Source organism: Lynx canadensis, chromosome A3, assembly GCF_007474595.2.
Source record: "Lynx canadensis isolate LIC74 chromosome A3, mLynCan4.pri.v2, whole genome shotgun sequence".
Taxonomy (NCBI): Eukaryota; Metazoa; Chordata; class Mammalia; order Carnivora; family Felidae; genus Lynx; species Lynx canadensis.
The window spans coordinates 101,371,924-101,389,195 of NC_044305.1; the positions used below are offsets into that span (position 1 = coordinate 101,371,924).

A 17,272-nucleotide genomic window follows, 5' to 3' on the forward strand; every position below is an offset into this window, starting at 1 on the left:
ACAGAATCCGAAGCAGGCTCCAGGCTCTGAGCCATCAGCCCAGAGCCCGATGCGGGGCTCGAACTCACGGACCGTGAGATCGTGACCTGAGCTGAAGTCGGACGCTCAACCGACTGAGCCACCCAGGCGCCCCTAGAGAAAGTTTTCTTGAGAGTAGGGTTATGACCCTTCCTAGACCTATGATCCTGTTTTATAAATTTGCAAAACTACCATTGGGAGCCAATTCCCCCGAAGAAGAGCCAACTGTAAATAAGTCTTTAAGGTTTTATTAAATCATTTAGACTTGAAAGAAGTCACAATACTTAACACACTTAAGTGCGTTCTGTACACCACCAACCCAAATGGATTGAGTTCAGAATTTTTATAAATAAAAAATAAACATATTTACAGTGAAAAATAAAAACATGTTAGCTAGTTAGATGATGAAACTGTTACCTATAATCAGTTTGGGGAAAGTACCAGCCTACAGGATTACACATAAAACATTTAAGATTTCATTAGGTTTAAAAAGTCCATCATTGCAGAAGTTAGTCGTAACATACGATTCATGTCTCACTACAGCTTTTTCCTTCCCCAAACCAGAACTTGTGGCCAATTTACACGAAAAGCTTCATTTTCCCTTTATTGGAGGTAAAAGTACAAAAAGCTCTTAAACTCTCCCTAGAACCATCTAAGGAATAAAGCTATTCAATACTACAAATGTCACTATAAAACTAGCTATGGACATAAACCATTATTATACAATTTGTGCCACTTGTCCTCCAAAATAGTGCAGATTCTTCATCCACCCACCAGGTCAAAAACGGAGTCAGCTTTTTTGGAAATTAGTTTCAAAATCACCACTGTGTCTCTAGAAAGCATGTTTCTAGAACAATATAATTACCACATGTAGGAACTGTCATTCTTCTGAACTATAAAAATATTTCCCTTTAATTCTCTCTTTATATTTTAGGGATTGCTTCTACCCACCCCCCCCCCCGCCCCGCCCCCAGACAAAGATGAGGGCTATAAAGCTTGGCCAGCCAGTTTCAAGAGACCCACGAAGAACAAGGACCACACGTGATTTAGTGAGAGCCCTCTTCTGGAGTATAGCAGTACAGAGTTGGCTCAAATTAGGTTATGCCCCCAAATCCAGTTTAAATATGACTTAGAAAGAGCAGTCCAAAATAAGACTGAGCGAAGAACAAACTTTTCAAGTTCACAATTTCGGAAAGCCACATTCCTAAGAGGCCATTCTGTGTCACCTGTTAGGGGTGTGAACGTAAGTTAAGGCTAAGTGCTTGGCAAAGGGCTCCAGGAGCTGCTGCAGTGTCTTGAATGTTTTGTTCCTGATGAACTCATGGAGCGAGACCTCTGTCTGAGTACGGTTTTTCCTAGAAATTCCAAGTCTTCAAATACAGCATTTTCAATAATGTTGGTAGCTTCAGGCCGTTCCATGGGGGATGGAGAGAGCATGTCTTGAACCATCACATACTGAAATATAAAAATTGTCTTGTCATGAAGGGCCAGGTTTAGACCGTGAAATAGTCTGCTAAATCAGGAATCAGAAAATGTTTTCTGTAAATATATTAAGTCTGTGGGCTAGTTTCTGACGCAACTTCTCAACTTTGCCAGGAAAGTACAAAAGCAGCCACAGATCTTAAGTAAATAAATGGGCATGGCTGTGGCCCAATAAAACTTTATTGTAAAATTAGACAGCTGCATTTGGCCTGTGGGACATAGGTTGCTAATCCCTGGTCCAAATAAACACGGACCATTTCATGGTAATTGAACTGATTGTTTTCTAACATATAATAAAGGGTCTTAAATCGTATCCTTGAAACACAGACATAATCTGTCTTTAAAAATAATTCCATTTTGGGGCGTCTGGGCGGCTCAGTTGGTTAAGCGACTGACTTCAGTTCAGGTCATGATCTCGTGGTTCATGAGTTCAAGCCCCGCATTGGGCTCTGTGCTGACAGCTCGGAGCCTGGAGCCTGCTTCGGATCCTGTGTCTCCCTTGTTCACTGCCCCTCCCCTGCTCATGCTCTTTCTCTCTCTCTCTCTTTCTCTCTCTCAAATAAACATTAAAAAAAAAAAAAAATCCCATCTAGGGGTGCCTGGGTGGCTTAGTCAGTTAAGCGACCAACTGCTGATTCCAGCTCAGGTCATGATGTCGGGTTTTGTGAGACTGAGCCCCACGCTGAGCTCCATGCTTACAGCTCCGTGCTGATAGCACAGAGCCTGCTTGGGATTCTCTCTCCCTATCCCTCGCTCATGCTCACTCCCTTTCTCAAGATAAACATTACAAAAATAATTCCATCTTATAACTGCATATGAATGTACAATTATCTCAATAAAAATTTCAATTAAAAACAATCACACCAGAGGGGCGCCTGGGTGGCTCAGTCCTTTGAGCATCCGACTTTGGCTCAGGTCATGACCTCGTGGTTCGTGAGTTCGAGCCCCGCGTCGGGCTCTGTGCTGACAGCTCGGAGCCTGGAGCCTGCTTTGGATTTTGTGTCTCCCTCTCTTTCTCTGCCCCAACCCACTCACATTCTGTCTCTGTCTCTCTCAAAAATAAATAAAACATTAAAAAAAAAATTAAAAAAAATCACACCAGAGATCAGTACCTAACCCCTTTTCTTGATTTTTTTGAGCTCCCTTAATGTGATATATATATTTTATAACACTTGTTAGTGTGGGTCCTTTTCTTTTTCTTTTTTTCCTAAAGTTTATTTATTTTGAGAGAGAGAGAAAGTGAGCGAGCAGGGGAGGCAGAGAGGGAGGGAAAGAGAGAGAATCCCAAGCAGGCTCTGCACTGTCAGTACAGAGCCCGATGCAGGGCTGGAACTCATGAACCGGGAGATCATGACCCGAGCTGAAACCAAGAGTTAGATGCTTAACCGACGGAGTCACCCAGGTGTCCCAATGTAACATGTATTTTTCCAGGTGCCCCAATGTAATATTCTTATAAGCCACCTTGGAAATTGAATCATCAACTTTGAAAAATATATAACAAAGTAATTTTTAGTAAAATATATTTCATTTTAGTTTAGTGTATCTCTATATTATAAAGATCTTTTTTTTAAGTTTATTTATTTTGAGAGAGAGAGAGAGAGAGAGAGAGAGAGCGAGCAGGAGAGAGCACACAAGCAGGAAGGGGCAGAGAGAGAGGGAGTGACAATCCCAAGCAGGCTCCACGTTGCCAGCAGAGAGTATGACCTGGGGCTTGATCCCACAAATTATGAGATCACTACTTAAGCCGAAATCAAGAGGTGGTCAGTTGCTTAACTGACGGAGCCACCCAGACACCCCTATAAAGGTCATTTTTAAAAATTTACTTACTGGGGCACCTGGGTGGCTCAGTCGGTTAAGTGTCCGACTCGGCTCAGGTCATGATCTCACGGTTTGTGAGTTTTAGCCCCACGTCGGGCTCTGTGCTGACAGCTCAGAGCCTGGAGTCTGCTTCAGATTCTGTGTCTCCCTTTCTCTCTGTTCCTCCCCCGCTCACACTCTCTTTCTCTCTCAAAAAATAGAGATTAAAAAAAAAATGTTTTTTAATTTACTTATTATTTATGAGAGAGAGAGAGCACAAGTGAGTGAAGGGCAGAGAGAGAGGGAGAGAGAGTGTGGAGCCCAGAGTGGGGCTCGAGTTCACCCGAGAGGAGCTTGAACTCACAGACGTCGAGATCATGCCCTGAGCCAAAGTGGAACACTCAACCCAGGCACCCCTATAAAGATAATTTTTGAATGCAGTTCTTCACTGACAGATAAATTTGGACTTTTTTCTAATTTGATAGTTAACACCCAGTCTGATTTACTTCAGTTTAATTATTTAAGAAAATTCAAGATTTATAAAATGATGTGTGTGTGGACCAAATATATTATGAAATAAAAATAACAAAAGTAGAGGGGCGCCTGGGTGGCGCAGTCGGTTAAGCGTCCGACTTCAGCCAGGTCACGATCTCGCGGTCCGTGAGTTCGAGCCCCGCGTCAGGCTCTGGGCTGATGGCTCAGAGCCTGGAGCCTGTTTCCCATTCTGTGTCTCCCTCTCTCTCTGCCCCTCCCCCGTTCATGCTCTGTCTCTCTCTGTCCCAAAAATAAATAAACGTTGAAAAAAAAAAAATAACAAAAGTAGCAAAAACAAACTTCAAAGGTTCATTACATACAATTTCTTCCATCAAGACCAGCTTAATTTTTCCTTCCCACTCTGCTGAACTATTTTACAGTGTTGCTCTGAGTGCTTTCACTCCAACACACATAATCAATGGAAATTAGTGACCTCCCCCCCGCCCCCCGCTGCCCTGCTTTTTAAAGAAATCAGCCAGTTTTTAAGGTCCCTCCCAAATTCACTGAAATAAAGAGATTATTGGCACGGTCCCAGGAGCAGCTCTATGCCCGTGAGTGCGCTAGGAGTTCAGCCTTACTCAAGCCAAAGGACACACAGGATGCACACATAGGACATCACCCAGCAGGGAACACAGAACACGGGGCTGAGGGCCCCACCAAGGACCCCAGACCCAAGTTCAGTCTGTGATTTTAACAAGTTGTGTACGCTTGGGATCAGGTCCCTTTCTTCTCTAGACCTCTGGCTTCCTCATCTGTAAAATGGGAAACTGATGAATTAATGGCTCAAGACCCTTTAAGTTCTAAATTTGATTCACAAGAAAATAAAAGATTAGAATTATACAAACCTCACGAGGATATTTCTGAGTAAACAGTGGTGGAAATTTGAGATTTCTTACATCAGTTAAGATCTATAAAGAAAGAAAAGTGTTACTGGTTTTTAAATCGGTTTTGACATATGGATTTATTTGTTTAAATGTATTTTTTGATACTCTCACAGAGTGACTAAGAAAAAAATTGAGTATTAAACAGACGGAAAATTTATCAATAGCTTTTCCCGACCTGACAATCTACACAGAAGTGCTTCCAGAGCACAGATCTTACATGCCATCAAATCATCAAAATCTAGAAAATAATTCAGATACAATTATGCTTGAATTGTACATATTATACTGACACCTCGATTTTAACTGAAAACACATTAATTTGTGTAAAAAAAAAAACCTCAATCATTCATGAATAAATTATTTGTGACCTTACGTGGGTAACTTTTTCTATTTGTATCTAGCCTCTTTGTATTTGATATGAAAGAGTACATTCTTTCTTCCTCTCTCTCTCTCTCTCTCTTTTTTTTAGTTATCTCTATCCCCAACGTGGAGCTCAACCTCATGACTTTTGAGATCAAGAGTTTCACGCTCTGCTGACTGAGCCAGCCAGGTATCCCTGTTTTTCTTTTTCTTACTTTTTTTTGAGTGAAAACAAAACAAAACAAAACAAAACAAACAAACAAACAAACAAACAAAGTCAATTGTGCTGAATCCTGAGTATAAAACGAAGCTTTTCAAAGTTCATTGGGAAATTTTCATACATGTTATCACTCTCTTTATGTTCCAGAGAAAGACATAATAGAGAACAAAACTTTTAAAATAAGATTCTCAGATTTAAGAGAAGATAGTGAATCCACGTAAAAAGAATTGAATGTTCTAAAAAGGAACAATCTTGAACATTAAAAATTGGATTGTCAAAATAAAAACTTAGGAAATTGGAATAACGAGTTAAGGAACTCTTACAAAAGAACCGTACAAACAGATGGGAAATAGGAGGGAAAAAATTAGCCAATTATAGGATTAAGTCAGGAGTTATAGAAAAACAGAAAAGTGGAGAAGAATTTCTAAAGAACTAGCACAAGAAATTTACTAGAACTGAAGGGGTCACATCTTCTAACTGCAAGGACCTACCGGTGTTAAGTACATTAAGTGAGGGGAAAAGAGATCAATGAAAGGACTGAATTTCGTAAGAGCTTCCAGAAAGGAAAACAAAACGGTTCCAAAGATTCCACATAAAAGAATCAGGTATCACAGAGGCACCAGCTCTGCAGCACTGGAAACTGTAAGGCGGAGTCAATGCCCTCAAGGTTCTGAGGAAAATTATTTCCAATCCAGGATTAGAAGCTGGCCAATTCATCAATTACATTTAAAGACGGGAAAAATATTTTTTAGAAACGTGGAGACTCTAAAATTTCTCTCTCATACATTCTTTTTGAGGAATTGGCTGCAGAATGTGTTCTAGTAAAATAAGGGAGTAGTGCAAGGAAGAGGGGAAACGTGGAATCTGGGAGACAGGGACCCAGGCGGGGAAGGGCAAGTGTGCCCTGGGTGACACCTTATAGAAAGTCCAGGGGGTATTCAGTTCAGATGGGAGGACAAAAGCTTTGAGAGGAAAGACTCTAAGAAAAGGCAAACAAAACAAAACAAAACCCCCAAAACCAGACAGATAAGCTATACTGAGCACTGAGAAAATACTGTGTGATAGATATGTGACAGATTTTGAACACGTTAAAAATGACAATAAAGGTTCACAGAAAACGAAGCAATTGAGAAAAGGCCATTCTGGGGGGAAAATGTATCAGAAAGAAAACAAAGAGTATGTTATTTGGTATAGCCCGTAGAACAATTTTTCACGGTCAAGATAAATTCTGGCTTCATTTAACTCAAAATTTTTTTACATAGCTACATTTTAAAAATATTTTTTATCGAAATAAAATGTAGTTTTAACCGCTTAAAAGTGCCTTCAGTGGTTTTTATTCTGTCCACAATGTTGTACAACTATCACCACTATCTAATTGGAGAACGTTTTCATCACCCCAAAAAGCAGCCCATTAAACAGCCCCTCTCCATCCCCATCTACCCCCAGGTCCTGACAACTACGGATATGCTTTGTCTCTATAGATTTACATATTCTAGATATTTCACATCAGTGGCATGCTACAACAGGTGGCCTTTTGTGTCTGGCTTTTCACTCAGTGTAACACTTTCGAGGGTCATCGGTGTTGTAGCATTTGTCAGTGTTTCATTTCCTTTCGTGGCTGAATAACATTCCATAGCACAAGCACACCACATCATTTTGTTTTTCATCAGCTGACTCACATTTGGGTTGTCTCTACTTTTTGGCTACTATGAAGATGCTACTGTGAACACTTGCATACAAGTCTGTATGTGGACCTATGTTTTCATTGCTTTTGGGGAAATACCCAGGTGTGGGACTGTTGAGTCACGTGTAACTCTATGCTTAATTTTCTGAGTAACTGACAAACTGCTTTCCCCAGTGGCTGTACCATTTTTCATTCCTACCAGCAAAGGTATGGGACTTCCAATTTCTCTATATCCTTTCTAACATTTGTTATTTTGTTTTGTTTTGTTTATTACAGTTGTCATAGATGGTGTGAAGTAGTATCTCATTGTGATTTTGATTTGTATTTTTTTGTTGCATTTGATTTGTATTAATTTGTATTATTTGTATCCCTTCTTTGGCGAAATGTCTATTCAAGTCCTTTGCTCATTTTTTAATTGAGTTGTCTTTTTGTTCTTGAATTGTAATAGTTCTTTGTATATTCTGGACACTAGACCTTACCAGATCTATGGTTCACAAACATTTTCGCCCATTCTGTAGGGGATTTTCACTTTCTTGACAGAGTTCTTTGATATACTTGTAACAACATAAATTTTGATGCCGTATGATTCTGATTCTTTACATATGTTGGACCTGTTTCATATCTTTCTAGAAGTTTTTAGAGTGTTCTGAAATTTAGTCATCCCGGTTTTTTAATTTTCTTCTTTTTTTCCCATTTATTATACAGAGTACTTGGTAGGTCCTTTTGGTTAGAAAATATGAGCCCTTTGATACTATGTGAGAACTGTATCCTCTTCTACCATGGACAGGAGTCAATAAATAAGAACTAAAACTGATACAGAAATGGTGATAAGAACAAACTTTAGAAATATGGAGGTAAGTACTGAGGATAGCAGTTAGAAAAGTTGAGGGTGACCACTTATGAACAATGGGGGAAAATGTGACAATGGCCTCCTTTTAAAAGACTTTCAGTAGTTGGGGCACCAACTGGCAACCAGCTGGTGGCTCAGCTGGTTAAGCATCTGACTCTTGATTTCAGGTCAGGTCATGATCCCAGGGTCGTGGGATGGAGCCCCTCGTAGGGCTCCGCGCTGAGCGTGGAGACTGCTTGGGATTTTCTCTCCCTCTTTCTCTCTCTCTCTCTCTCTCTCTCCCTCTCTCACTGCCCCTCCCCCACTCGTGCTTGCCTGCTCTCAATCTAAAGCTTAAAAAAATTTTAAAGACTTTCAGTAGTCTTCCTTAAAAGCCATGGTCATGGCTTATTTTCAGAGAAAAAAAACATTAATTATGCTTAATTTGCCAGTTTTTAAGTGTATGAGTGTGTGGCCACTTGCCCTCAGAAAAACTCTTTTCTGACCAAAGACCACCGTCACTCCCTCTCCGCCCCCATTACTCGTGGTCCTAGCTTTGCACTTATTACAAATTGACTGAGTGTAGGATATTGTTAATGATGAATTTAAGCAACAAGGAATAATCAAATAATTTTTGAAAACTGAGCTTTAAATGGAAGTAAACAGTCTATACAAATCATCCCTGTAAAGCTCATGTGACCTTTTCACTTACAGTCAACTAGTCTGATGGTATCCAGAATAAGTTACTCTCCTTTTAAAATCCTTTCTTTTGTAAACTTGAGTATTTTCTTTTTGCATCTTTTCTGAGTAGGGGGAACTTACCCTGACTCTCTCCATCTGAGTGCTGAATGGGTACAGCAGTTCAAACAGAATGAGGCCTAAAGAAAAGATGTCCACTTTATGAGAGTAGTTGCTTCCATGAATCTGCAATCCCATATAAAGAAGAAATATTAGAAAAAAATTAACAGAGGTCGTACAAAATTAATATAGCCTTAGTGAATCCCAAAGTTGACCTAGTCACTTCTTGGTTTAAATGTAATCGTATGGGTAAAAACGTCAGCAAAGAGTTAATAATCACTCCCAGCCTCTTTTCTTCAACTCACCACCGCAAGAGTAATTAAACTACTCAGCATTACAGAAGGAAAGCCCAGGTACTGCTCTGAGATATGCATCAGTAAAATAGGCCCCGAAGAAACCTGGAGCCTTGCAGTGCTAAAAAAGTTTGTGGGAGCCAGTAAAAGCTGCTCAACTACCCTCGAGGTGAAGATTTTCAAAGCCAACACTATCTAAAGCAGATCTCTCATTTCTAATCATCTTAGACCTCACCCATTTTTATGAGAAAATCTTCATTACTCCAAACCACTAATCAACTGTGGTTAGCCCTCATTATGGTACTTAATTGTGGACTGCTTTGCATTCTTAGTTGTATTTTACATGCGTATATTTCTTATTGTTCACGACTAGATTATAAAGTCCTGGAGGGAAGGAAACTGCCGCTTTTGTGTGCTTTTGTGTTCTCACCATCAGGCACTGGGCTAAGTATAGAGAAGGCCCTCAATAAAAACTTATTTGTTAAAATGAACAGACGAATTACAGCCCAACTGCTCTATAAAACAAAGCCTCATTCAAATTAAAAGTGACCTCCCCGGACTTAGAAGAACCCTTTTATGTGTGAAAATTACTCTAGGCAGAGAACTTCACATTTGGCAAACATTAGAGAAGGGCATTACTCTGAAAGCACTCCATGGTGGCATTTCTTTTTTTTATTTTTATTTTTTAACGTTTTTTGTTTATTTTTGAGACAGAGAGAGACAGACCATGAACAGGGGAGGGGCAGAGAGAGAGGGAGACACAGAATCGGAAGCAGGCTCCAGGCTCCGAGCCATCAGCCCAGAGCCCGACACGGGGCTCGAACCCACGGACCGCGAGATCGTGACCCGAGCTGAAGTCGGACGCTTAACCGACTGCGCCACCCAGGCGCCCCCATGGTGGCATTTCTTAATGGGGGACTCGAAGCCCTCTCCCACCTCCTAAGTGGCAGCTGACACCAGCTCCCAGGCTCCTTCTACCAGCCAGCCTGCCTCTGTGTGTAAAGAGTATCAGCTCGGGAGAGTGTCAATGCCAACATTGGTGACATTACCTTTCCCTCTTCCCTTCCCTCTTATCTTTGGGGGTTGGAAAGTATTCCAAACTCCCCAAACTCTTCAAACACAGAGCTTATAGGGCTACAGTGAAAAGGACGCCCTCACACACTATTTGGAAAATAACATACCTTCATGAAAAGCAACTTGGCAGTAAACACTGACTTCCATTTAATAGTCCTATTTTATTTCATCCACCCAAAGGTAGGTGGAAATGGGGAGATTTGTACGCAGGGATAGTTATTTAAGTAATACTCCTAATAGCAAAACTTGTAAGTAAGTAACTAAAATGCCCAAAACGAACATTAAATAAATTGCTTAACAGAGAGAATACTATATACCCAAAGCTATTTTCTAAAAACATTTAATAATGTGGGAAATGCTTAATTTTAATATTTTATCCAAAATCTTATGGACTAGAATCTCAAGTTTCTTTTCCAAAATCAAGTATGTATAAATACGTGTTGTAAAGGGTGTATACATATACAGAAAAAAGAAATAAGAACCACTGTTAATGTCTTAGAGATTTTTTAGTAAGTGATTTTAAATTTTTCTTTATACATTCCTAGATTTCCTACATACAGAATAGATCGATATATAAGGAGGGGGAAAAAGTACGATTACGTACATTTAAAAAACAATGTAGCTTCATGATCTCTACAAAAAGTGATCATACAAAGTGATCTCTACAAAATATCTAAAAATTAAGGAATTAAGTGTAAAATCTCAAGAGGGGTAGAATATAATATAAATATACCCTTTGAGAGTTTAAGTTGATTGTTTTATCACTGTGCAATATTAGAACTTGGACTGTATTTCTTGGTAATTACAACCAAGAAAAAAGTAGCTGGTCTCTGCTCACTTATTTTCTCCTAGAAGGGTAAAAAAAATTGAGAGCTTTAATAAAATATATTTTAAAACAATTTCTTTTTTTTTTTTTCTTTTTTTTCTTTTTTTTTTTATTATTTATTTTTGGGACAGAGAGAGACAGAGCATGAACGGGGGAGGGGCAGAGAGAGAGGGAGACACAGAATCGGAAACAGGCTCCAGGCTCCGAGCCATCAGCCCAGAGCCTGACGCGGGGCTCGAACTCACGGACCGCGAGATCGTGACCTGGCTGAAGTCGGACGCTTAACCGACTGCGCCACCCAGGCGCCCCTAAAACAATTTCTTAACACAGCTTCTGAAACTTGGTTAAGACAATTCATACAAAGTATTCTGAGAGACTTTTAAAGGGACATTTTTTGTTTTTAAATTTTTTTGGTAACATCTATTTTCTGAGACAGAGCATGATCAGGGGAGGGGCAGAGAGAGGGAGACACAGAATCCGAAGCAGGTTCCAGGCTCTGAGCTGTCAGCACAGAGCCCGACGTGGGGCTAAAACCCACAAACGGTGAGATCATGACCTGAGCCGAAGTCAGACAGTTAACTGTTTTTGTTTTTTGTTTTTATATATATATAAAGGGACATTTTAGGAGCACCTGGGTGGTTCCGTGGGTTAAGCGTCTGACTCTTGATTTTGACTCAGGTCATGATCTTGCAGTTTGTGAGTTTGAGCCCCACACGGGGCTCTGTACTGACAGTGTGGAGCCTGGCTTGGGATTCTCTTTCCTGCTCCCTGTCTCTGCCCCTCCCCTGCTCTCTCTCTCTCTCACTCTCTCTCACAATAAGTAAATGAACATGTTTAAAAAAAAATAAAGGGACATTTTATAAAGTGGCAGTGTCTATATTGAAGAGTGTATAATATAGAATAACAACAAGGTAATTGTTAAGAGAATTAAGACTATTTTTAACTACCATATTTTCACTGCAGTGTCAATGGCAAAATTTCTCCGGCTATCCTTGATTTCTAGTATCTTCAACAACAACAAATATGGTATCATTTATGATTGATCTCTTCCTTTCTTAGATGGCAGCCCTTTCCTCCAACAAACACACACCCACATGTGCGCACGTGAGCACATGCATCAGCCGCAAGCCACAATCCAGTCACAGCACAGCAGCGTGGGGTTAGCTGAGTCCATCTAGTGTCTATGTTTCCACTGACATTCACACTCACTCATTCTATCACGGTTGTAGGTGTTCGGGATAAAGTAAAACAAGAGAAAAATTAGGTCTCTCTTCTGATAGCTCGTATTTTAGAGGGGAGGAAAAAATTTCAGAGAGTTAGAAATGCTGTGAAAAGCATAAACAGTACAATGGGATAGATCCTGACAAGGAGTGGAGGGAGAGTCATCTATTTCAAAGGGTGTCTGGGGGCAGGGGTGGAATGGGATATTGTACAACAGTTAAATAAAGTCTTCCTTCTCAAAGGCAATTCCTATGACTGGTCTCTGATATAACCTTCCAAAGATCATCTAATCCACAGATTCTCAAAGTTTGGTCTACGGATCCCTGAGGATCCCAACATCCTTTCAGGAGGCCTGCAAGGTCAGGACTATTTCCATACTCCTACTAAGGCATGATTTGTCTCCTCTCTATGTTGACATTTGCACTGTGGGAAGCTTAGCGTGAATCAAGGCAGCCACACCGAGCTGTACCAGTGGTAATGATATTCTTCGGTGCCACATACAGTTAAACAACAACAAAAAAGGCAGTTTCCCTTAGAATGTCTTTGCTGAAGCAGTAAAAATCCTTAATTTTATTACATCTCGACCCTTAGGTACCTATCTTTATAATGGTCTGCATGACAAAATGGGAAATATTCATAAAGCATTTCTGCTCCACACCCAGGCCTAGTGGTTGTCTCAAGAGAAAGCGACTGTGCAGTTGTTGGAGTTATAATATAAACTGGTTGCTTTTCACCTGCCTCCTTAGCACAGCAGGCAGCCCATCAGCCTCATAAACTGGTTGCTTTTCCCATTTTTTCACCATTTTGACTTGAAGCAACAACTGGTAGACAAACTATGGTTATTCCAACTTGGTTACCTGACAGGCATTTTCTTTCTTTTTTTTTTTAATTAAAAAAAAATGTTTATTTTTGAGAGAGAGAGACAGAGACAGAGTGAGAGTGGGGGAGGAGCAGAGAGAGAGGGAGACACAGAATCCAAAGCAGGCTCCAGGCTCCAAGCTGTCAGCACAGAGCCTGACATGGGGCTCGAACTCACAAATGGTGAGATCGTGACGTGAGCTGAAGTCTGATGCTTAACCGGCTGGGCCACCCAGACGCCCGAGACATTTTCTTACAGGTGAACAAAGTGAGATTGGCACTTCAAGGAAAACTGACAGTATTTGTGGCTAATGAAAAAAACTGAGCTTTGACATGAAATCAGAGTTTGGGCAAATTCATATTCACCATGGGGGCTTCTTAATATCTAAAGCCTTTTCTAGTGAGACTGGTAGAGATATTAATCCAAGTGATTTTTTAAAATACTAGATAATGACTTGTGACAACTTTTGGAAAAGTTGCATAACTTAGGGAACCGACAGTTTTCAAGTTACCAACACACAATGTGACAAAATCATGCAACAGCGAAAGATCCTTTCAAAGTACAAAAAGGACCAAGGATGTTACAGTAACAGAATACAAACGTTTAGTGACACGGTTTTAGACTCCACAGGGCAAATGACTTTTAAGAAACTATTACTTACTAAGTTTTGATGCACTACCAAAGACAAACCCTCACAATTACCTGAAAATGCTATTAAATACTCCTCCCTTTCCAACTATGTATCCGTGTGAGGTCACATTTTCATTTCCTTCAGCCAAAATAACACAGTGCAACAGATTAAATGCAAAAGCAGATGTGAGAATCTGGCTGTTTTAAGTCCGATAAGATTTGCAAAAAATGTACACAAATGCCACTCTTCTTTTTTTTTTTTTCTAAATTTTTTTTTTCAACGTTTATTTATTTTTGGGACAGAGAGAGACAGAGCATGAACGGGGGAGGGGCAGACAGAGAGGGAGACACAGAATCGGAAACAGGTTCCAGGCTCTGAGCCATCAGCCTGACGCGGGGCTCGAACTCACGGACCGTGAGATCATGACCTGGCTGAAGTCGGACGCTCAACCGACTGCGCCACCCAGGCACCCCACAAATGCCACTCTTCTTGCTAACTTGTTTTTGTTTTGGAAAATATTTATTTCTCATAGAAATGTCTTTAAGATGCCATGGGTTCAATATTGCTATTTTGAGCTAGTAAGATTTTTATGAATTTCTCAATATTAACCTCTAACTTGGCAAATGTTGATAGGTAAGATCCCATAAGAAAAACTCTTGGGTTCTCAATCACGTTTACAAGTATAAACAGGTATCGAGACCACAAAGTCCTAGATTGGCTGTCGCAGAAGCATCTGTAAGCCTGCGAGTATGGTTAGCCTGGTGGTGGTTGTGCATGCTTCTCTGATGCTCTCGGGATGCCCTGCTCCCACTACTCTTCTAGGCCCTGTCCGTTCTCAGTGCGTGTCCTTGGGAGACTAAGCATACCACAAGGCAACACATCCTAGCCCATCTACCACTAGTTCCTGCCCTGGTACATTCTAGAAGTTGCTTGTGAATTACTGGAATGAGCAGCCCAGTACAGTACTCTGGCTCTGGCTGGCTCTGAAACCAGTTTCTACATAGTTTACACAAGACGAACTGGAGTTACGTTTGGGAGAGGGGCATTCCAAGTCTTTTTCTAAATTTCCGGTTACTGTCAGGTTTTGGTGCAGGGGTGAGTGTGTTTTATGCGCTGTATTTTTCTCAATTCATCCCCAACTCAGGTTGTAGAAATGGCACCCTAGCTGTGCTGTCTGTGAATACTACTACCAGTTTCCATGATTTTCAGATTTTATTGTGTTGGGTATTTTAAAGAGAATGTGGATGGAGATTCCTGGGGCTCATCTAGTTTGTGGCCATTCTAACTGAAAATCCATTTTCAATTTGGAAAGAAAACAAAAAACTTGCCTGCTCTGGGCTCATATACAGTTTGGTCCCTACTTGTCCTGTGTGTCTGGCACACGCTGGCATTGGGGTCAAAACCATCTGCTCTTCCTCATCCTGGTCCATTGCAGTCACTAGTCCAAAGTCTCCGACCTTGACCACATCGTCCACTGTAAAGAATATGTTGGAAGGCTGGAAAAAATAAGACAGACAAAGGCATGGTGGGTGTATATGGAGAAGAAGAGAAGTGAAGAGAATTATTTAAATGACTGTAGAAGATATATACAAGAAACTAGATAGTCTCAAACATGTTTCTCTTTAAAATGGACTAATATAAAAATAAAAGCAATCATCCAATGTTGAGTAAGGAAAAGGGAGGGGTGACAAAGGGAGCTAGTATTGACTGAACATCTATTTAAACTCTTAGAGATTCACATTCTCCAGGACCTAGTCCTCAATCTCAGTATTCTGGACTCTCCTTGGGCAGGCTTTTTATGTTTATGACTTAAGCCATGATAGTTAACAGTAATAATAACAGCAAAGGCATACATAACACTGGTAATGCACCAGTTCTAAAGCAGTTCACCACTACTGGGGTGCCTGGGTGGCTCAGTCAGTTAAGCGTCCGACTTCAGCTCAGGTCATGATCTCACAGTTTGTGAGTTCGAGCCCCGCATTGGGCTCTCTGCTCTCAGCGCAGCGCTCTCTGCTGTCCGGAGCCTGCTTTGGATCCTCTGTCCCCCCTCTCTCTGCCCACCCACCCTGCTCATGCTTTCTCTCTCTCTCTCAAAAATAAACAAAAATTAAAAAAAAATAAAGCAGTCTACCACTATTAACTCATGTAATACTTACAACCGTATTAGTCCTTTTAGACCCCCATTTTACAGATATGAAAACTGAGGCCCAGAACAATTACGTAAATGCCCAAGGTTACCCATCTAGCAAGTGGTGGAGCAGGGATTCAAACCCAGGAAATTCAAGTTCAAGTTTCCCTAAGAAAAAGACTTCTGGTTCACTGCCACATGGCCAGCATTCAGGACAATCATTGCCCTATGGTAGCTCATCACTTCTATTTGATGAATGAATAAAACAGACTGACCTTTGGGTTTGTGTCTGAGAGGGGGAAGTAGGCTACCAAGGAGAATAAGAGCTCTTCACTACTACCTTGTGCTGCCTCTTCTAATACCCTAGGCTCCCATATATTCCCAGACCACTGTCCTGAGTTCTAAACCCTCACATACAACTATTTGTGGGATATATCCAACCAGATTTCTTGTGGGTTCCTCCAACTGCCCGCGTGAAATACATCATCGTTCCTTCAGCACCTATGCTAACCCTGGCTAACATAAACACTGTCGTAGCCCTTGAAATAAGGAGAAAGGAAGTCATTTAGCTCATGACATTGAATGTCATTGGGCCTCCAATACTGCTAAATAACATTTTACTCCTAAACTGCAAAATACGCTTCTACAGTTTCGACTCTGAAGCAGTAAGTTATTGCACAAAACCCAAAGTCTACAGTAATGGCATCCTGCTCTCCCCCAAATGACTCCATGTGAGAGACAACAATAGACTGTGCTGCCTTAGGTTTCATCTTTCTCCCTCCCTGCTTCTTTTCTGGGGTCAGTTGTTATTTACTAAACACTGTAACGGACTTTTTTTTTTTTTTTGGTCTTCCAGCATCTCCCCCTGTGCTTCCACCAGAAATATCCTGACTTGCCTTGGGGAACTCCCTTCTTCCCAAGTGTGCAGCAACCCCCGTGGTTCGTGTGAAGTTGTCCTGAGGCTACTACCCCAGAGGTTATATAAGCCAGTCAGCATGGTTCCATCCCCTGGCTAGGACACTGGGTTAGGGGTGGATATGTGTCCTTGGCTTATCAATTAGAAAGAAACCCAGGATTTCTGATGAATATTGGGGGAAAGAGATACTTTTGTTCCCATGCCCTATCCAACGACCCTCAAAGACTTACAACATGAAGCCCTGAGAACTGCTGATACCTATCCTGAGACCGTGAAGGGAGGCCATGCCTGAAAATGGAAACACGAAATGGCGATGGGGTAGGGCCAGGTTCTGGCTATACATCTCTTGATCCTAGATCAAGCTTTACCTGAATCTTGGATAGTTCAGTTATATGGCCAATACATTTCCTTTTTGGTTAAATCGGTACAAATGCGTTTTTCCCATAAACAAAAGAATATTAAAAATAAAATGGTATGAGCATACAGAATGTGCCAGACATTGTACTAAGGAACTAACAAGTGAACAAAACAGACATGGAAACCAAAGGATAAATAATACAAGTGTGATGAGAATTTAAAGGAGAAATACCAGGTTCTATGAGGACACAGTATACCTGAGGAACTGCGAAAAGCCCAGTGTGAAGCCCCAGCTAGAGAGAAGAGACTAGAAGCCTGGAGAACTGGGGGATGGGGAGCGCCAATGACAAAAACTGGGCAA

At 41.0% G+C, this 17,272-nt stretch overlaps 1 protein-coding gene across 1 annotated transcript in view; it reads right to left on the reverse strand.

Annotated features, from left to right (window-relative positions):
* Positions 1-246: 246 nt before the first annotated feature.
* Positions 247-17,272, reverse strand: part of EIF2AK3 (eukaryotic translation initiation factor 2 alpha kinase 3) — a 71,576-nt gene continuing 54,550 nt past the window's right edge. The window contains exons 14-17 of the mRNA XM_030311076.1: positions 14,839-15,006; positions 8,631-8,732; positions 4,677-4,739; positions 247-1,473 (exon numbers count right to left, since the gene is read on the reverse strand). Of these exons, the coding sequence (XP_030166936.1) occupies positions 1,273-1,473; positions 4,677-4,739; positions 8,631-8,732; positions 14,839-15,006 (534 nt within the window). The 3' untranslated portion in view covers positions 247-1,272. The remainder of the gene's footprint in view (positions 1,474-4,676; positions 4,740-8,630; positions 8,733-14,838; positions 15,007-17,272) is intronic.